Genomic DNA, 20,612 nt, shown 5'->3' with positions numbered 1-20,612 from the left:
AAAAGAAGAAGAATTTTAGCGTGTGAGTCATTTGAATTGCACAGGTGTATTTGAGAGAGATACATTCTTTATTCTATCTGCCTGCAGAAAAAGATGACACCCTAACCCTTGACACAAAGTAGTAGGCACTAGTGGAAATGTTTCAATTTCGGAGGAAAATGGGCGAAAATAAAGACAATAAGGCAATAAGTTTGGGTAGTTACGTTTTCAAAAAGCCACTGTAGATGGCTAATGCCCTCGGCTTACAGCGTCCCCAGCCAAATGTGGCCCTTCTGTGAGGAGAACAGTTTTTCTTTTTTCTCTTTTTTAAAATTTTTTGTAGTATTAAAACAAAATACAATGTTTAGCATAGGCCTTTTTCTAGGTGGTCAGTTTGGAAGACATCATTCACTCTGCAGTTTTCAGGTTCTTCTAGAGTTTGAAATGTTGCTGTTGGAAAACATTTGGCATTTGCTTGTAACACAGCCAAGGCTGACCTTAGTGTGGGACGCTTAAAGTTTGTTATTGCAAGTAAATCTCCAAAGTGAATTTAACAGTTGCCAGTTGTTGACATTTTTTGGAAGTTGTATAAAATATTACAGCATGAAATAAATCCTTTATTCAGTTTGTCATGCAGTGTTGTATATCAGTATATCAGGACCAGAAATGACAGAACATACTGTATGGAATAAAGGCTGGTAGTAAGAAGAGTTTATTGCTAATTTAGATACATTTAAATTGTGTATAGTACTAAAAACATGTATTTATTTTTAAGTGAACTGCTTAATGCCAGGACCAGTTTTACAATTTATTAGACCACATTAAGTTTCTTGCAGTAAACAACTGCAACAGTTGAACTGTGTGCACAACGGAAGAATGCATCAGCTAACACAGTTATTCTGGATGACAGTGCTTTCTTTATTTGCGTGCTGGCTCGGACAAATTGTATCACGCTCCTCAGACCAGCTGGTATGTCTATAAATGACGAGCTCCAGTGCGTGAAGTTGTGGACACTTGCCTTCACATTCCACTGAAAAAAAATTCAAAAGAAGGAATTCAAATGGCAAAACACATGTATTATAGTGGGACTTACGTGTATGTCCAGCTATTCAAAAGCTTTCTGAGTCTGGAGATCTGCATCTGCAATTTAATAAAAGATCACTTTCATTTATATCCATCAATAAAACACATTTATCTTATATAAGTCACATATTTCTGTCCTTTTGGTGTAAGGACACAGATTAACATGTTATAATATCAAAATTGTTGTAATGGTTTAATTGCCAAAGAAAAACCATAAACCATTCAGCATTATCTGAATGCATGAGCTCCATTTGCTGTGAAGGTTTGGAAGAAAACCTTTAACATTTCCACATTCATTCCGATTGTCAGACTATTTCTGCAGTGTCTTACTGCAGTGTTTGAATAATTACACTAAACTAGAAAATTAGACATTAGACATACATTTTTAATTATTATACATTAACAATGAGAAACATCTTTATTAAGGCCCGTATGAAGATAGGAGATAAGGTCGCCTCACTCGGAATCTATACACTGACAAATGGTTGATGGTAACATTGGACAGTGTTTCTCAACATTGTGAAAGTCATTGTAGTGGCAGGCAGCTGTGCCTCAGTTGGTAGAGCAGTTGTCCAATCTTGGTTCCTATTGGCAAAGTAAGGCTCTTGTCCTTGAATGTGACACAGTAGCGACATCACCCATGAGTTTTCTACGCCCATTAATAAAGTATATTAAAAAAAAATTTTTTAAAGTTTAAGAGACTCAGGCAAAAAGATCATTGGTCAGATGTGATGACGTTGGCACGGTGAAGGAAGGTTTTTAGCCCTGTGGATGAGCAGAGGTGAGGGGAGCGAATTAGACCAGCAGTGTACAGCCTACATTACTGTAAGAGGCAGAGTGGGAAGGAAGAGATTCAATTTAAGTTTTATACATTTCTCTATTTAGTCCTTTAATAAAAAAAAAAAAGTGTCCGTTAAGATTGTCTAGATAAATCAAAGAGTAAACACATTTTAAGGAGGTCACCCGTGAAATTTGCTGTGTTTTGTTTGATTGGTACAAAAACAGAAGTGTAAAACCTAGTTGTGTTTTTCAAGAGAGTTGTGTGTCTGACAGAACTTGGGTCGTTTTTCTTCCCGTTTCCAGTGTTGGTTAACCGTCTTCATGCCATATAGTAGCTTCAGAACATTTGCCCTGATCTAGCAGTTTTCCTTTCAATAACCCCTTTTGTAAACAAACTAAACCTGAAATGAATTAGCAGTTCCAGGGGTCCCTGTGCATCCAGCTGGGGAACAGGGTTATGTTTCATTAGGGTTACACCTCAAACCGAAGTGCATTTTAACACAAAAAGTCTATTGTTCTGCATTTTACAGATATAATAACAGTGACTGTGTACTGCTCTGAGCACTTTCAAAAGAAAATACCTGACTACCTCCTGAGTAAACACACGCTCAGACAGTTGGTTCAACAAACAGCTGAACCAGGATCTGGAAAGATGAAGTGTGGAGCACACAGTAATACTGAAAGCTTTTTATTATTAAGTCACTGCAGCCTATTTAAAAAAAAATGTTTTCCCTGCTCTCAAACTTCTGAATACGCTTATGAGCGAGGCAAAGGTTGTGTCCAAGAGAAGAATTTGTGAGACTTGAGAAACAAACTTCATTGTTGCAGCTACAAATGAAAACTAACTTCCTTTTCCTTAAAGTTTCTGTATCTGCTGACTGTGTTTTCAGACAGTGAGTGTTCTCTCTGAGGTCAGAGATTCACATGTGTTGTAGTAAAACACAATGGTGAGGCAACACACAGCCTTGTTATATTTTTACCCGACTGTGATCTTTAAGGTCACCTGTGGTTGCACAGAGTTGCTTCAGTCAGCTCTTCTGTCCCTTGATTTAAAACTGAGTGAGCAACATCCGGGAATGGGAAGATATAAATCCCATGATGACAGCTCCCAGACGGAGCATGTGATTCTGGTTGTAAAATGATCGGGCTAGAATTGCTGAAACCTTGGGCGCCTTGGGAAAATAAACAGTTTAAGCTTATTGTGAGACAGTTTTCTTTTGAGCAGTTGGTCTGAGAGGATGTAAGACTAGTTTTTTGCTTTGCTTTGAGCTCTGGGCTTACATCCCTTTTCATATCTAGTAGACTGTTTTTGTTTAACTTTGTGTTTCAGATGTACTGGGAAGTGAACCTGGATTTGAAAATGAAGTGGGACTGTGTTTCAATCTGAGGCTTGTGGCTTTTAGTTTCAAACTGAGTTTGAAACTAAACTGAGGATATAGTCTTTGTCTACCTCCGATCAGCTGTTACCACTTTATGGGTTAGTGTATTTATTAGTGAAAAGGAATTTTTATTTCAGTGTGGGTAAGTCCTCTTACTAGCTTTTGTTACTGGGCCCATATAACTATAACCCAACTCAAAATTTCCTTATAGTTTTGCACAAATTCCGGGTTTACATTTGCATTATTGCGTTTCTCGCAGCAGCAGACATGGACAGGAGTTTTATGCTAAATGTTGGACTGCACCTTTAATGTTTGTCCAATTAGTGTGGAGGTGGAGCGCAGGAGGAAACCGACGAGAGGGCGATAACGTTACAGGCGGACACGTTTACTGTTGGGTCAGTTCCTGGACGCGGAGGAAAGCGTACGTCTTTGGGGTTCCTGCTGAGCTGCGGACCCGCAGAGTCCCGGACAACCGAGAAAGTCTGACGCTGCTGGAAGGCGCTTTTCCGATGATTGAAGTGTCGATACCATCAATGGAGAGAGAGGTGGATGAGTCGGGAAAATCCAAAAAGGTAAGGACGCTGTTTTATTTGCTCATTTGTCACATTTATCGTCAGCTAAAAACTATTTTAGGCCGTTTATGTATTTTTATTTTTTTTTGCCCGTTAAATCACTGAAGGTGACGCCAGGTGAGCTGGTTTACCTGGAGGAGTGAAAGTGAGGTCAACTCACACTTCAATGCTCCAAACTGCAATAACGATAGATTTAGGCAATTGAGTAAAAGTGGATGAAGAGAACCTAAAATCCCACAGGGAGTAACAGCAGCAACGCGATTTTCAAAAAGCATGAGGAAATAAAACGTGTTTAAAGTATCAAAACTAAAAGCACAATTTTTTTGCAACATTGCTCCCACTAGGTGCTGGTTATTTATATATGCAACTCCTCCAGCTCAAATGCATGTGTGGAGATGTGTGATAACTGAGGTCACTTATTAAGTGACATGTGAGTTTTCAGTGGTACATTCTCCTTAAGCACAGTTTTAAAGTCCTATAAATATAGTATTAGCATAGTAATATGGGATTACTTTTACTGCACATGTTTTGCACAGCTATGGTTACTACTTTGTTTAAAAGAATACCTACAAAGCATATCATGAAATGCATTTTTACATATAAATAATAAAAGTTGTGTTGGCTACAACATCTACGGTTGGCATCAGTAGTGCATCAATACAAAAATCATTCAGTCACGGCCTTTAAAACACTAATGGTTTTAACGTGATGGACGGAGTCAGCGTTAGTGATGATGGACAGCTGTCATAAATCAGTGTATCGCAGCTTGCTGTGCACAGGTCATGTAGCTCAATACAACAGATCTAACACAGCAGCACATTTTATCTACGTATTTACATTTGGCTGCAGACGTTTGCATCCCCTCATTTTCAAATGGTAATGTAATCAACGTTGAGCTAGTACATATGTTAGTTACTGCATAGAAATTAATGCTAATTTTTAAATAATTCATTAATGAGGATGCACTGATATCAAAAAGTTTAACAGCTTTTGGCTTGACCCTTCAGGGGTTCTGCACAAATTTGTCCGGGCTTGGGACCGGCACCAAGGTTGCCCTCGTCATTAAAATACTCCATCATCATAAGGAGACAAGTAAGTCATCCATAAGTCGTATATGCGACATCAACCTAATTTCATCCACCTCTGACTTTTGTATTAATCTGAAACTTTTAATTAAGCTGCAGTAAATATGCAGAGATTTTGTTTTTCTTTTAATCAAGCACTGAGTAGCTCTGGTAAAGGAAGAAACTGCACAACTGTAAAAATGCTCCAAAAGAAAGTCTTGAATTGAAAATGTTGCTTCAGTAAAAGAAAATATCATGTAATAATAGGAAAAATTGTATATTAAAGTAGTAAGTAATAAAAATCAGTAATGTGTTGTCCCTGATTTATTAAGACATCAATTATTTTAACTGTTGTAGTCGGTAATTGTTGTAATGTCGCTGAGGTTAGCGAATGTATATGCATATGTATTTGGCTCTAACATACAATTTAGTGTCATATAAATACAATTATTATTATTATTACTTTAAAGGTGATGTATCGGAAACCTATGAAAAATCATCATTGTCAAATTCTACAACAGCATAGTTGAAGTTTTGATAACTTTTTAATGTTTTTCATTCATAAAAACTATAAATGGTTTTGCCTCTATACTCTCATTGTGTACACTTACACTTTGTCTACATACAGTAGCTGTGTTGCCATGTCAGGGCTGGTGGTGTTGACATGGTTTTGTGCAATGCACACACAGAAATATCTGCATATAAATGTTTTTTTTTTTTTTCACAAATTTAAAAAATGTTATTAGTTTTCATCTAAAAGAATTAGCTTTGCTCTATGCACGTTACTTAAAACCTTAATACTGCACTCCTGGTTTAGCTGTAACTTCACTTACAGTAACATGCAGTATTCAGGACGGAACTGAGCCTTTAAGGGTTCACACATCCAGAGATCATGAATTTGCTTCAAATCACATTCACACTTAGATTTTAAAATGATCCCCTGACACTAGGCTGGGGAATTTGTTTCAGTTGACCCACAGTGAAGAGGGCATGTTGTGTTGACTGACTGCACTTCCTTGTACTGTATCAACCAGACTCCATAATATTTTCTGCTGGTATAACTGTATGTTTTATTTGCATTGCCATAAAATAATTTCGTCCAAAGTTCATTCATGTGCAAAAGAGGACAGTATCAAATATATCAGGTGTTCTTGCTGCTACCACTTTAAAATTATTAAGCGAAAGAATTACAGATATTTCACTCTGTGCAGATGTTTTCACGGTGCAGTGGCGTGAAATTATTCTATGTGTCAGTGTAAATGTGGATTTTGCAGAACTGAGGCTCTTCCCATGTGCTGTACTATTTTTAAAATGGTAAGGCAATACATCTATAGGCTTTGACCATCCAGTTTTGAAAACAATGGAAACTGAAGGTTGCGAAACCACATGAGAAATCATAATTGATCATATAGTCCAAATGTTAGTTGGTAAAGTTATGTATTACATTTCTGTAACAAGGTGTAGAGGAAAGTAAAAGTGAAGCATGTCATCTACATGTAAAGCTGTGGTTATGTGATCATGCTTATGCATTTGCCCTAATAGTAACTCTAGACATGGAAATGTGAAGCTCTGTTTCACCTCCTGGTGGAGAAAGGATGTTTTAACATGATGTGTACAGGCCAGTGCATGCTCACACTATACAGGGAACAAGCTTTGAAAATCACTAAAAATGTAGTTTCCTCTTTGTATAGGTATTCAAAATACATTAGGCCATAGAAGAGAATTATGTCTGTTTACAAATAGTGAACTTCAGGTTTACTTCCTTCAAAACTTGGAAAAATATGACACAATACTGGTTAACTATGAATGATCAACCTGAGCAACATTATATTCGGTGAACGACTAAATGGTTACTTCTACTTTTTCTTTTAAAGCTTTTCAGAGTTGAAGTCTTGTTCAATGAGAGGAAACACTATGTGCTCAGAAGAAACAGCGAATTCCAGACTCTTCACAGAAAAGTAAATTATTTTTGAAGTTTTGTTTTGTCCATTGAACTTGTGTTATAGCTACAAGTTTGTGGTGTTTTATTGTTTTCTTCTCTTCTATCTTGTCTTTTAAGGTTAATAAATTGTGTAATATATATTTTGGTATCTGCAGCTCAGAAAGATCATTCACACTCCTGATTTCCCAAGCAAAAGGAACCCCCACCTTAGGACCAAACCCCTGGAGCAGAGGAAGCAGGAGTTGGAAGATTACATCCAGGTACAACATACACATGTCCATCGAGTAAGGTAGAGCCTTCTGTGGGCCCTGACAAGGAGCCTCTGTCCTGCTGCAGTTTGTCCCTGTGCCAGATAGATGTCTTACACATCCTGGGACAATTTCACTTTTCAAGTGCGTAACACTGTTTAGCTGGCTGTGCTTTTAGACCACACCTATGCAAACAGGTGAGTAGGTGAGCAAGTGTTTTATTTAAGTAAACAGCACTTTTGAAAACAATTTAATAAGTGATTTAGTAGAGTAAAAAAGAGAGGCAGAAAAAAACAACATTTAAACTACAAAGTAAAAGTTATAAAACCAAGAAAAGGTAAAAGACTAAAATGTGCATTGATTTGCTGATGGCTTTTAAAGAGTTGAGGAGTAACAGCAAACGCAAAAGTCATTATTTAGATGACATTCCCCAGCAAAAGACACATTTTAATATCAATCCGAGAAACAAGACAAGGAGACAGTGGAAAGAAAGTAAAACTTGTGTAGAGTGTGACCTAGATTTTGGTCTGAAGCAGCTGCAGTCAAGCAGAGCACCTACCTGCAATGTTTAGTATCACTTACTAGCTGCTATGTAGCTGTTGATTTTTTCATGATAATTCATGCTTTATTCAGTACCTGCTTGTTGTTTTGGATTTTCAAAGAAATAAATATGTAATTGAGGAGAAAACAGGTCACAAACTGAAGTCAGTAACAGATCAAATGTTGTAATTGTTGATCTGCATGGAAAATGTCTCGCACCTGAGGGACCTTAATTTATAGATCCAATATGTAGAAATTGGGTAGAAATATTTCTGGGGTGGTTTTTTTTTGTTTGTTTGTTTTGTTTTTTGATCATAGCAGTGTAAAACCAAACTGCTGCCAACAGTACTTGAATCTTAAAATCCAAAGTCCAAAATGTATCTTTATATAAAAATATCCTAACTTTATTCTACTGAAAAAAATGCAGCTGTGTGTTATCATTTGTACATTAAACAAGGTGGAAAATGTCATTTGATATGTGACTTTAATTGTTTAAACTTTTTTTTTTCAAGATAAAAAAACACGGTTCAAATATGTGTCTTCTCAGTTGTTGTTGTTTTTTTTATTCTCTGTTATATAGAGTATCATCTGTCAATATGAAGATGTGCCACAGGTGCTGCTGGACTTCCTCCACATTAAACACTTTAACACAGGGCGCAGGATGAGCAGCGTGGAGTAAGTCCTTACGTCTTGGCTCCTCTGACTGCACCAACAGATGCTGGACATATTACTATATTTAGGTCCTCTATTTTTGGATTGGGGGCAATGCAGCATCATAATAAAACATCTCTCACAGTATCGTTGAGCTGCAGCACTGGCTCTGACCCACAAGATAAAATTAATTGCTGATTGTTAGTAGATTAATGTGCCTCGAAGTTCTCAGTGTAAATGAAAAGTTTATTATTTTCATTGTTGCTCTTTTAAATCTGGTTCACATTCCTCACTCCAGTTTCTCTGTATTTCACTGAATATGTAGGACATATGTAATTATAAAATACAAATTATGTGAGTTTCCTCTTTGTAAACATGCCTTTTTTTCATTTTGACAGTATCTTTGCAATAAGCACTTTGTGCTTTAATTTCAGATCACTTGACATGGACAGTCACACTTGCAGGTAAGACGCTGCAGTGTCTATTTTTTATGTCTCTGTAGTTTTGCGGGATAGTTTGGACCTTTTATATCTGCAGCTGACATGCGTGAAAATGTTACAAATGTCACGTTCACGTTTCCCACAGTGCCCAATCACATCAACTTTTGCAGAAAAGTAACGTTTTTATTACCAGTTCTCCCCAAATTGGACATATCGGTTACTAGACTTTAAACATTTTCCCTGATTTTAAAATAAATATGTCCTTCGAAAATCGATATTTTATCTTTTTTCTGCAATTTAAAATATATATTTGAAACCCCTAAAAATTTGGATAAATAATAATAATTCGCCTGTTGTTCACACATTGCATGGTGTAAGGTTTATCCCTCAGCATAGGGGCATGTGCACTGAACCCTGTCTTTAGTACTTTACCACCTCAGCCAGAGCTCATAGTTCTGCGGAAGAACGAGGTCAGGCTTGCTCCTGTTTAAATCATAATATCATAAGTGTCCACCAAACCCATTTGGCAAATACAAACCCTGCTGAGATGTGCACATACCGCCATCCTAATGGATAAACATGTTTTACCCATGATGGGTACGAGATAATACAACACTTAAAATAAGTCTAAGTACTAGTGCATGAGATTACCTAGTGTTCTGCTTTTTCTTTCCTCAGTTGTCAGTTACCACATCAGCGAGTATTGGGATTTCTTCAGGATCCATATCTCTCCGACTGCACTTCAGGTATGAAGAACAGACTGCTTCTCTCATTCGTCTTCAAAGTGGGTATGAGCTGAGCTGGGCCCCAAGAAAGGCAGCTCCATTACTTAGCCCTAAGCTATAGATGCCTTTAATTCCTACCCTGACCCAAACAAAAATTACCCTTCAGCTTAAGCCAGCCTCATTTCTACATGGTATTTGTTTGGCCTTAGCTGTGGTGGCTGACCCCAGAGACTTGAAGGACAATTGTCTCCAATCATTTCATCTTAACGACTAAACTGCAATTGCAAATATGTTTTTGTGACAGTCTGATACACGTTCTGTTAATATAGTTTGGAAATGTTGACAGTGAACATTCAGCCAATACAGCCATGTTGTAAATGTAAAATGTAAAAATGTAGTCCCTACTTTGGTTCAAAAATATATTGCTTCTGAACATCAATCACTGATTACCATTTCAAAAACATAGTCGCGTTTTGAGTTCAGATGCTTGAGTAGTTTTTAGTAAACAGAGTTGCCCTATCAGATTTATAAGACAATTTCCATTGTCTGACCGAGTGTACCAAACAAAGAGCAGATACTTGGCAGAAAGACTGGGCCTTCTATCTGCATTGCATCTGCTCGGGCTAAGCAGAAGTCGCTTACTGTAAGCAGCTTCATCAGATAGCCTGTGCATTTACCATCACTAAACAATTCCAACAATCTCACCAACAGTCGGTTTGTAAATTTGAACTGAAAGGTGGCAGACATAAGCAAACCATATTAACCCTGAGCACTGTCTTGCAGGTCTCCCAGATGTTGTTGTGGATGGAGTTCTTCAGGGTTTCTACCCCCGGGACAACAGAGTCACCTTCACTGCCCCAGTTCTCACAGAGCCAGACCCCACTATTTCAATAGAGGCCTGAAATTTCAGTTGTTGTTTTTTTTTTTAGCTTTCAACACAGTCAAATGCACAAGACAGCAGGACGTATGAATAAAAACGCCATCAGCATAAACACTATAACATGTAATAAAACCAGTTTTGGTACACTTGGCCCCAGATGGGTTGTAAACTTATCACCCAGGCATTGTTGTTGCGGTGCTACACCTAGTCTTCAGACAACAATCTGAGGATCTCAAGTTTGGGTCGACAACCAAAACACGTGTTGAAAACTTGTTCTGAAGATGTTGTCAGACTCACTCTGTAAATTATTATTCAGTGTTTTAATCCATGACAAAGACAGAGAAGAAAGATGTGACAAGATGTTCTAAGTACCAGCAATTTGGTTGGGGATGAGAAAAAACACAGAGGCTGATGCTAATGCCTTAGGTCAAACACAAGCTTACATTTCTCCAGTGTCACACCCTCATTCGAAGTCTCTAATTTTTCTTAGTCGTTTGAGGCTATTTTTAGCAAAACAAAACGTTTTTAAAGTTAGGCTATATAGTGCAGATGTTTTTTTAGGTCAATCTTTAATGAGGAAGTTTGAATAAATACACTACTCAAACATGACTCCTGTGTAAATTCAGTATTTAAACCTGAAGAAAATCAATGTTCATCGGGTTGAGAAACTAAAAGTGGGAAATTGATAACAGATTATAACACATTCATTGTATTATTGTAGGCCAGTAATTAGGCAGCCTGGATGAGATTACAGTATTTTTACAGCACTATTATTCTACATGATGTGTTTTAATTTTTACTACTAAGATGCTTTATATTAACTATTTCATACCTCAGTGCACAAAATTCAGAGATTTATTTTCCGAATTGAGTTTTTGCCTGTGTTGTAGATTGAATTTAAAATAAATGAAAAACAATGGAAATTGTCTCAAGCCCCATGAAACTACTCTCACATATAGACTTTCTCCACAACCCCAAATATTTAATAAGCATCAATCGAGTTTACGTGTAAAAAATTGGATATTTTGATCAGATATGGAAACATGAGCAAAACTCAACACAAATCAACACAGATAGACTTTTGTCATGTAAATCAATCAATAAACAATTCTATTTGAACTGAAAAATACTGTGCTCATGTACGATCCTTTCACTCATACGTTTACAGACTAGGACCATATAATCAGGTTTTATAATGAAGGGAAGAATTTCGGTATGTGAAATGTCAGATTAACACCGAATGCTATGAAGATGGTGTCAGGTTTCTGTACCTCTGCCATGCCTCAAACTAAATAGCTTACAAGCAGCAACAAGCGGTTTGGATTGAACAAGACATGCTCATTGCCTGAAGGAAAAAGGCCAGGAAGAAAGGGGTTAGGTCTTTAATTACGTTATGTAGTTTCAAATTACTCTCCTGTTTGCTTAATCTCAACACCTGGTTGGACTTAAATTAAAAGTCCTTAAATTCATAAATTCAACGGGAAAAGTTAATCTTCTGAATGGTGTTCAGTTCCTGCATTGCTTCAGACTGAAATAGTTAGATGGGAAGATGGATACAACTTTAAAATGAATTGATTATGATTCCGTGGGCTCAGACATACTCAAGCTGCATTGTTAGTAGTAGTTTTCTGTAACATTGTAGACATTTTGACTTTCTTTGTAGTTTTGTGTCTGGTTGGAGAATTTTGCCTTTCTTTGTAAAAGCACTTAGCATTGTTTTTGCCTCAAGTTTCAGAATATAAGATTATGATAGTGGAAAACATGGTTTCACAACCAAGTGAAAGTATCAGTAAAATTGTTATTCTATGCAAAGAGGGGCTTGGTCTTTGTCATATCATAGTTCAATTCAATTCAATTCAATTCAACTTTATTTATATAGCGCCAATTCACAACAAAGTCATCTCAGGGCTCATAGTTCTGAACAGAAGGTTTACACATGTTTCAGGGTGGGAGTATGACTGTGGAACCTGCATAAGTTTTATCCAAAGCAGAACAACTGTAACTACACCATTTGAAAATTCATCCATCAAATTTATTCTCTGATTTCAAAGGATTGCAACTTTAGCACACACACAGAGTTTACAAAATAAAAAAAAACTAAACTTCGATGAGCCCCGCCAAAAGACGGTTGTCTTGTGGTTTCGGAAGACAAGTAGGGTTCTCGTTTTTACTATTAGAGCAATAAGATGTGCAAGTGCTTTTGTTTTGTCTTTGGCACAATCACATTATTTGTGAGAACAAACATGTCACCCTTTGTATTGATGTGATTCACTTATGTGTGTTTAGGATTTTGAGCAATAGTGGAGCTCTATAGCACAAGCAATTAAGCTAAAGGTCATGTTCTGTAATCGCAGATACTTAAACGAGAAGATGCAATTCATTGTTCTCTTTAGCTGTTTTATGGGACTTATGGCAGTAACAAAAATGTTTTAGAAATTCCTGACTTAACCTTTTAACATTAGTGTCATAAATTTAATTAAAGTAGATTGTTGTAAATAGTTGTAAATGAGTTTAGATGCCATAATTTTTTTTTCAATAATATTACCGATATCAGTGATTTATTAAGTTATTCCCCCCGCAGCGCAAGGATTCGGTCCGTGCAGATGCGCATGCGCAGGGCGGTCGCAGGAAGCCGCTGATGCGCGTCCAGCTCCCTCCTTCTCAGTCATTGCTGCTCCCACAATGACTTGTACTGAGTGTCACCTTTTCACCTGCCTCTCCTTTCACCGGTAGCTCTCAGCAGACGAAGTCATCTGCATGTGAAAGACCAGGAAACAGGATCTTCTTCCTGAGTGACAGACTTGGAACCTGCACATTATCGGTACGTGCCGCTAACAACTAACGTTAAACTATGAAGCTACTTCTTCCTTTTTCTTTTGTCTTTTAACTAAAGCTGGAAACAGAGATGAGGCTCATGTTGTTGTTAGGGTGTTTGACTGTTATTCTCTGAATTAGGCTGTGTGCTAATCCGATCTGGATAAAGTCCGCTTAGCTTTAATGAACTGTAGCTAAAGATATACCCAGTGTGCTGGTGTTAGCATGTTAGCTAATGCATTCACTGTGTCCACGTTAGCAGTAACTTAACCCAGGTTACACACTGTACCACCGTTGATGCAACTGTAAGAGTAGAGACCGTGGGATTATTGTGGTTACGGACAATATTTGAGGACACGAAGACGTAAATTTGAACTTGCATATGTGGGTTAGTTGGTTGGCTTCAACGACTTTCAAGCCGCTTCCTGTGTTTCCAGTTTGGGGAGCAGCTACGTGTAAATGAACGGTGCTAAATTTCCTCGGTCGTCCCTGTTATTAAAGGGTGAATGCAGCCTAAACTATAGTTGTTGTTTTGCTTGTTTGTTTGTTTGTTTGTTTGGACTGTCTGCATAATCACGTGCTTCTAAAAACATCCACATTGTTTTTCAAACGAGGACTGGACGACGAACTCTAAACTTTAATCATACTATTTCACAATATTTTTAATAAGTGAAGATGTGAAAATGGTGTCATTCACCAATATGGTGTTGACTGTCACTCACATCAGCATTCATCAACACTGTTAAAAAAAAAAAATAAAATCCAAACCAGTTAATACCCAGTTTGTTATTGTTATTGGTTAACCTGCTGCCATGGTGTTTGTGGTTGAGTTGTGGAACAACTGTCATATTACAGATTCACATTATTTCCTGGGCCATTTCCAAACAACAGATGACGCTCTTTTGTTTCACAATTGACTTTTCCTTCCCAGACTCTTTCATTATTTGCACTGTGCCTCCCACTGTGCTTCGTAGGCCTATATATGAAATAATCACATTATGGGACATATGCAAACCTGTTATCACGCAACTACATTGGTTATGTACTACTACAAATTCTTATAATGGACAGGAATTAGCATGATGTAGTGTTAGAAGCCTCTGGGCTGAATTTTCCAACAAGTCGTCAAACCTTACACCCATTAAGGTTTTTTTTGCCCCATCTTCTCATATGAAGTTTTTGAATCAAAATACCAGATGCCATCTTTTAGAATGGCACGAAAATGATGCTGGTGTAACTAACAGACCAAAGCTGCATTACAACAGTGATTTGACGGGGGTGGGCACAAAGACATCAGGGTTAGGTTTAGATACTATGTGACAGCCATATGTTCAGTACAGCTGGTAGGGGCTGCTAAATGGTAATGTGCATCTTTTGGTCTTTTTTTGGCAGCTGGTACAACTGAACGTTACAGTTGTATTTGACAGTGTCCAATTTAAATTATGTATGAAAACAGTAAAACTGATTCACTAAGTGTAGAATCTGTGACTCCCCTGCAGAGCCTCACACTCCCCCACAGACACAACAGACATTCTTCTGTAACGGTACTTATCTACAACACACACACACAGTAACTCAGAAATGTTTTTCCAGTGAATGTCGCACTCGGTCTTTGCAGCAGAGAAAAAGAAAGTCGGAAAGACGGTAGCTTCTGGTGGGTATGCTACACTGAGCAGTGGTGAGTCAGTTCTCACGATGATGACATCTGAAGGAGCAGGGAGATGTTTTATTGTAGTGAGGTCAGGGCAAAGTCTAATGCCGGCTAAATACATTTCGCATTGTCACATTTTAAAACTTAAAACCATCAAATGTTGAAAAGTGACAATAAGATAAATCAAATAATTTCAAATTAATTTTCAAATACCCGGACTAATAGTTGCAGCTCTTGTGATAATTTGCTAGTAAATGACATGGATTCAGTTTCAGACCCAAAAAAGCCTGGAACAATCAGCTCTATTGTTTGTGTTTGTTGTTTTGAGTCCAGTGTCACTCACTTTGTCGTCCATGAACCTCAGGGCTGGTGGTTTGATACCTGGTTCCTCCTGGCCACACGTCAATGTGATCAAGTAATTGGTGGAGCTCTTATATAAACCCTGATAATTTAGTTTTATTGTATATGATGTCACAGGTATTTATTTCAGGCAAAGTGTAAGGACTAATTAAGGTGGTGGTTTTGATTGATAAAAGACTTTCTTGCTAGTGTTGCCGGTTTATTAGGTACACCATCTTAAACTAATACCATCTAATAAAAGATTTTTTTTGTGTAATTTACTTCAACACCACAACAGTCTACTTTTTCCAGCATGATAATAAAGCTGAATAAACATGAACACGATCACCTTTCATGACGTTGTTATGACTTTGTTACAGTACGTGGGGGACGCATCATGTGGAGGAAGGCTACAGTAGCGGCCCTGCTGGCGTTAGCCGTTGGTTATTTCTACTACGGTGGCTCAGACCTGCCGGAGCAGATTCTGCAGTATGTCAGCCTGCCAAGCTTTCAGTCGCCTTCTTTTAGCCTAAACAGACAAAACAGCTTGGAGCAGGTGATATCTGCTGCCTGGGAGACTCTTATAACATTACCGACCCGACAGTGGAGCAGAGTGGCAGTAGGGTGAGTAACAGACTCATACAGATGGAATATGTGTGTGGTGTTATGCTGTCCTAAATATTCAGTATATTCACCAAGATGCCATGATTTCTCTGCTGCAAGTTTAATCATTCAGTTTCAATGAGGTAATATAGGAATGGATTAATGGGCAGAAATCAGTTATTCTTAATTTTTTGCTTCCTCTACCCAAAGGGAAAAGGTCTGTAGTTGCCACAAGGTCAAGAGATTTTCCCACTCTATTCTGCCACAAAAATTGTTGTTGAGGGAACCAGGAACATGCCAACTCTCCGGTTGTCCTATTGAAAAGTCATCCTCCCCATGGGACTCGTACTTTTAGGAATTAGTGTTATCTTAATCTGCAGAGCTGTGACAAAAATATGATATATGTGATATATTCTAGCTACATTGGTGCCACTCTCTAGAATCAATTACCAGATTAACACACTCCTGATATTCAAAAAGAATCTCAAAGCCTTTGTTTTCTCTGACTAATGAATTACTCTGGATTCTAACACATTACTGCTACACATTTATCTGTGTGATGGGCAGCTCTGTGCTGGGAATAAGGTGTGTAGACTGTACATTTTTACAGTAGATTTGTTTTATTATCCATTGTACTTTAAAAACATGTTTTCCAAATGTGCCAGTTTGGCTTACCTGCTGGTCCATTTATCTTTTTTATTTTGGGGGGCTTATGTAAGGCACCTTAAGTTGGCACTGTGTGCCATATAAAGGCAGCATATAAATAAACATGACTTGACTATAAATGCTAGAGAAGGTTCATGTGCAGACAATCTAAACTTTTGAGTTTCCTAATTATCTTCCAAAGCTGCAGTCGTTTTAGTTCATAATTCTCTCTTTTTGTTTCTTTCCTTCTGCTGTAACTAAACTTTAACTTTGAAGATATCCCCTTGATTTTAATTAAATCAAACTGCAGTGGATGCATATTAGCATCAGATAGAAATGTAAATTTTGGCCCCCATGGTTTCCATTGAAAGAGCTTTTTAAAACTGGATGAATGATTACAGTGTTCATAAAGGCACCTGGCTGTAATGAATCTGTCTTTAGGATTTAACTTGATGAACCTGGAGAAACACTGGTTATTAAACTAGGAGGCAGCAGCTGAAGGAGGAAACTATTAAAAAGCAAACAAATCTCGGCCAGGGTCTTTTCGAAAAAAAAGGTTTTTGTCACCTGTTGTTTAAATACACATCTCTGACCCATTAGGCTTCATGGGTCAAATGCATTGATGGGTGGGTTTATTATAACCTCAATTCTACAAGACAAATTTAAAAAAAACTGGGATGTTGTGTAAAGAGTAAATTAAAAACAGAATGCATTGATTTGCTAATCTCATCAACCCATATATCATTAACAATAGAACATAAACAACATATCAGCTGTTTAAACTGAGAAATTTCACCATTTCATGGAAAATATTAGATCATTTTCAATTTGATGGCAGCAACACATCTCAAAACGATGGAACAGGGCAAATTTTACCATTGTGCAGCATCCCCCTCTTCTTTTAACAACTTTGCATTCTGTTTTTAATTTAGCCATTTATAAACCATTATTTTCGTTTCGTTCAGTGTGAACGCCTGTGTTGATGTGGTCGTGTCTGGAGTGGGGCTGCTGCAGGCTCTTGCTGTGGATCCTGGCACTGGCCTGGATCACGAAGTGTTGCACTCTAAAGAGGATTTGAAGGAAGCCTTCATCCATTTCATGGGACGTGGAGCAGCTGCTGAGCGTTTCTTCAGTGACAAGGAAGTTTTTCAGAGGATTGCACGTGCAGCTGCAGAGTACCCCGGTGCTAAGGCAAGGCTACTCCTCCAAACTTTCCCACAGATTAAATTATTGCTAGTATATTAATTTAAAATTCTCTTCACGCGTCTAAAATTTACCTTTGTCTTATTCCAGCTATATGTTGGAGGGAACGCGGCCCTTATTGGTCAGAAGCTCGCCAGCTACCCGGATCTGATGGTACAGAAGCATGTTTCTACTCTTGCACTTAGCCTAAAATGATGAGCTCTTAAATATTTGTCTGACGCATTTAGAAACAGGATTTTATTATGTTTTATCAGATTCAAGCCTATGCACACACAGCCTAGGTACTAACTTTGCAGAATTCTTTAGAAAATTGGGCCTAAAGAACGAAGAACGTGTGAAAGACGTTTTTCTGCCACTTCCAAATGTCAAAACAAATTGCGGCCATTACAAGCTTCTAAGCATAGTACTGTAGTTGAATTCTGAATCTCATTCAGCCATCCATACAATTCATCTAGCATGCATGTCTTTGAACTATGGGATGAAAAGCCAGAGGAAACCCATGCAAGTACAGGAAGAACATGCATACATATTCATACATGTTCCCAAAACTTCTGAGCATAAAAAATCTGATTGCAGAGCCGCATTTCTAAGAAAAATTAACCTTTTTTAGACGGAACAGTGCTTGGTTCAAAGTATTTTTTTTTTTACGTTGCAGGTTTTGTTGTGTGGGCCAGTTGGTCCAAAACTTCATGAAATGCTGGATGAACAGATAGTTGTTCCCCCAGATTCTCTCCAGGAGACAGATGAATTCCACCTCATCCTGGAGTATAAAGCAGGTAATGATAAGAACAAGGATCTGTTGCACTTCCCTTCATCCCTTCAATAAAGATGTATAACACAACAGTTGTATTTTGTCATCTTCTGTGTTTCCAGGTGAACAGTGGGGTTCAACCCAGGCACCTCAAGCTAATCGCTTCATCTTCTCTCACGACGTTTCCAATGGGGAGATGAGCTCATTGGAGACGTTCGTGGCAAGTCTGGAGGAGTTTCAGCCCGACTTGGTCGTTCTGTCGGGGCTCCACATGATGGAGGGTCAGGGCAGAGAGCTCTGGGAAGAGCGTCTGGAAGAGGCCAGTCATTGAAATCTGTTCTTTATATAAGCTCAACATTTGTTTTAAGCAACAAAACTTTTGGAGCTTTAACTGTTTTGCTTAGTGACTCTTGACCATACACGGTTTCACTTCATGTTCACCAAACTCTCTTTAAGTGCACGAATTTGTCCTACATTGTTCGTTTCAGTGTGCTGAATGCTACCTGCTAAGAAAAGCTAAAAAGAGTAGCTAAAAAAAGCCCTGAAATTGGAATAAAAGCCTACCAGTTCTTTTCTGTTTGTTGGAAAGTGTCATTCACAAAAATGTCACTGACACTGCTGACCTTTATGTCAACTTTCAAAAATCATCAAATGAAAGCCAATGGAATTAGCAAAATTATGTATTGTATTAGGAGGCCAGAATATTTTAGAAAATTCTGTGAGGTGTTTTCAGGGCAGCACTATGATATGACATCAACATGCTGCATGCTCATTCATTTTCAATGGGGTGGCCAAAACATTAGAACCACCTCTTCTTATAATCCACTCCCATTGGGATGGACCTTGGACCTCAATAGTAAACAGAGAGTAGAATTATCACATTTCTGACAGTTTCAACCTAAAAACGGAGAAATTCTAACATCGTAAAAGTAGAATTCATGGCAGAGCTGCTGTATGGATTGTATTAGATTGTTCAGGTGTATCTAATAAAGTGAGTGTATGTGATTGTATACATCTGGGTAAAACTTGTATTACATTTTGTATTTTGTCTATTTGCAGGCTGTGTTGGCCATATCTGACATTCAAAAAGATATTCCCATTCACCTGGAGTTGGCAAGCATGATTGACAAAGACTTTATGACCAGGATCATGCAGGAGGTACATGTGGAAAAGGATGTCTCAGAGCGTCTTTCATGTAGTGAAATTCACAAATTGCCTCACAGACAAAAGAATAGTGTGCTCAAATGTCAGCATTCCCTACAGAGTTCATATATTTAATTAAAGTTTTTCTGTGTTTCCTGTTAGCAGGTTATGCCCATTGTCAGCTCCATTGGGCTGAATGAGCAGGAGCTGCTCTTCCTCTCTCAAGCAGGTGAGGGACCTCATGCAGATTTGGCTGCCTGGAATGGCGTCCCTGATGTGGGCCAAGTCAGCGACATTCTCCTCTGGATCTTGGAGCAGCACGGCCGCAGCGATTTGTTGTCGGAGGCGGACCTGACTCGAATTCATTTCCACACGCTGGCCTACCACATCCTAGCCACAGTGGATGGGCACTGGGGGAACCAGGCGGCAGCGGTGATGGCCGGAGCGCGAGTGGCCAGCACTCAAGCCTGTGGCACCCGGTCTGTTGATGTCAGCAAGGTGGCGCTCAAAGCCCCACTGCAGTTCCACAGCTCACACTCTGAGCCACGGGAGAAGTTGTCCCTTAACCCGGCAGAGCCTGTAACCGTGTGGCATCGAGGAAATGTCACCTTCCACCTCACACCGGTACTAGTATGCAAACAGCCTCTTCGGACAGTTGGGCTTGGGGACGCCATCTCAGCCGAGGGACTAATTTACTCAGAGTTTAAAATCCAGCAGCCATTCTGAGACCGGCTTCAATCTGATGCTGTGATGCTCTCTTAAAAACTTTGTGGGGCGGTGCTAAAAATGCCCAGTGAAGATTCACATGCAGAGCTGTTTGTTGGGTTAGAAACTTCTTTCTAAACCAGGTCAGAACTCCATGTCTTGAACCAGATTCTGTCTTCTGTCCCAAAACTCTTCTAGAGTTTAAGAAAGCTGGTTGATGGCGTCAGTCTTAAATCATGCCTCGTGACTTCTCCAGCCTGCTTCAGTCACCTCTGTCCTTTACTCCTCCAGCAGACACAAAAAAGGCAGAACTGGACCAGTCTAGGTTCTCTGAGGACATCCTGACTCTATGCATAGCGGGGCAAACTGGACATAGCTAAAAAGCCATCTTCACAAACTCCAAAGAGTTTTCTTGGCTCAACTATTTTACTTTAACCTGCATATGTTCAGTATGCCGTGCCTTGAGAAAATAAAA

General features: G+C 38.6%; 2 protein-coding genes across 5 annotated transcripts; both read left to right on the top strand.

Moving 5' to 3' along the window:
* The first annotated feature begins 2,930 nt into the window (after nt 1-2,930).
* Nucleotides 2,931-11,862, top strand: snx22 (sorting nexin 22). Of its 3 annotated transcripts, none has more exons than XM_067500599.1 (9): nt 2,931-3,082; nt 3,173-3,319; nt 3,546-3,793; nt 6,732-6,815; nt 6,955-7,059; nt 8,168-8,262; nt 8,673-8,702; nt 9,357-9,424; nt 10,187-11,862. In XM_067500599.1, exons 2-9 carry the CDS (start codon nt 3,316-3,318, stop codon nt 10,303-10,305), a joined length of 753 nt encoding a protein of 250 aa, XP_067356700.1. In that variant the 5' UTR covers nt 2,931-3,082; nt 3,173-3,315; the 3' UTR covers nt 10,306-11,862. The 3 variants fall into 3 exon arrangements, with proteins under 3 accessions (XP_067356700.1, XP_067356701.1, XP_067356699.1); XM_067500600.1 differs by having other exon boundaries at nt 2,932-3,082; nt 3,173-3,363; XM_067500598.1 differs by lacking the exons at nt 2,931-3,082; nt 3,173-3,319 and having other exon boundaries at nt 3,370-3,793.
* Nucleotides 11,863-12,946: 1,084 nt separating this feature from the next.
* Nucleotides 12,947-20,612, top strand: adpgk (ADP-dependent glucokinase). Of its 2 annotated transcripts, none has more exons than XM_067500595.1 (8): nt 12,947-13,104; nt 15,468-15,711; nt 17,301-17,526; nt 17,629-17,691; nt 18,194-18,314; nt 18,412-18,608; nt 19,349-19,447; nt 19,595-20,612. In XM_067500595.1, exons 2-8 carry the CDS (start codon nt 15,485-15,487, stop codon nt 20,156-20,158), a joined length of 1,497 nt encoding a protein of 498 aa, XP_067356696.1. In that variant the 5' UTR covers nt 12,947-13,104; nt 15,468-15,484; the 3' UTR covers nt 20,159-20,612. The 2 variants fall into 2 exon arrangements, with proteins under 2 accessions (XP_067356696.1, XP_067356698.1); XM_067500597.1 differs by having other exon boundaries at nt 12,948-13,104; nt 19,598-20,612.

This window comes from Channa argus, chromosome 4, assembly GCF_033026475.1.
Source record: "Channa argus isolate prfri chromosome 4, Channa argus male v1.0, whole genome shotgun sequence".
NCBI lineage: Eukaryota > Metazoa > Chordata > Actinopteri > Anabantiformes > Channidae > Channa > Channa argus.
This window is presented reverse-complemented; position numbering and strand designations above follow the sequence as displayed.

Coding starts and splice junctions, on each gene's coding strand:
- snx22 (XM_067500598.1), top strand. CDS start 3,530: ATGTTTGTCCAATTAGTGTGGAGGTGGAGCGCAGGAGGAAACCGACGA. Junction 3,794..6,731: donor AGTCGGGAAAATCCAAAAAG/GTAAGGACGCTG, acceptor TTTCTTTTAAAG/CTTTTCAGAGTTGAAGTCTT. Junction 8,703..9,356: donor ATGGACAGTCACACTTGCAG/GTAAGACGCTGC, acceptor TTCTTTCCTCAG/TTGTCAGTTACCACATCAGC.
- adpgk (XM_067500595.1), top strand. CDS start 15,485: ATGTGGAGGAAGGCTACAGTAGCGGCCCTGCTGGCGTTAGCCGTTGGT. Junction 17,527..17,628: donor CAGAGTACCCCGGTGCTAAG/GCAAGGCTACTC, acceptor GTCTTATTCCAG/CTATATGTTGGAGGGAACGC. Junction 17,692..18,193: donor CCAGCTACCCGGATCTGATG/GTACAGAAGCAT, acceptor TTTACGTTGCAG/GTTTTGTTGTGTGGGCCAGT.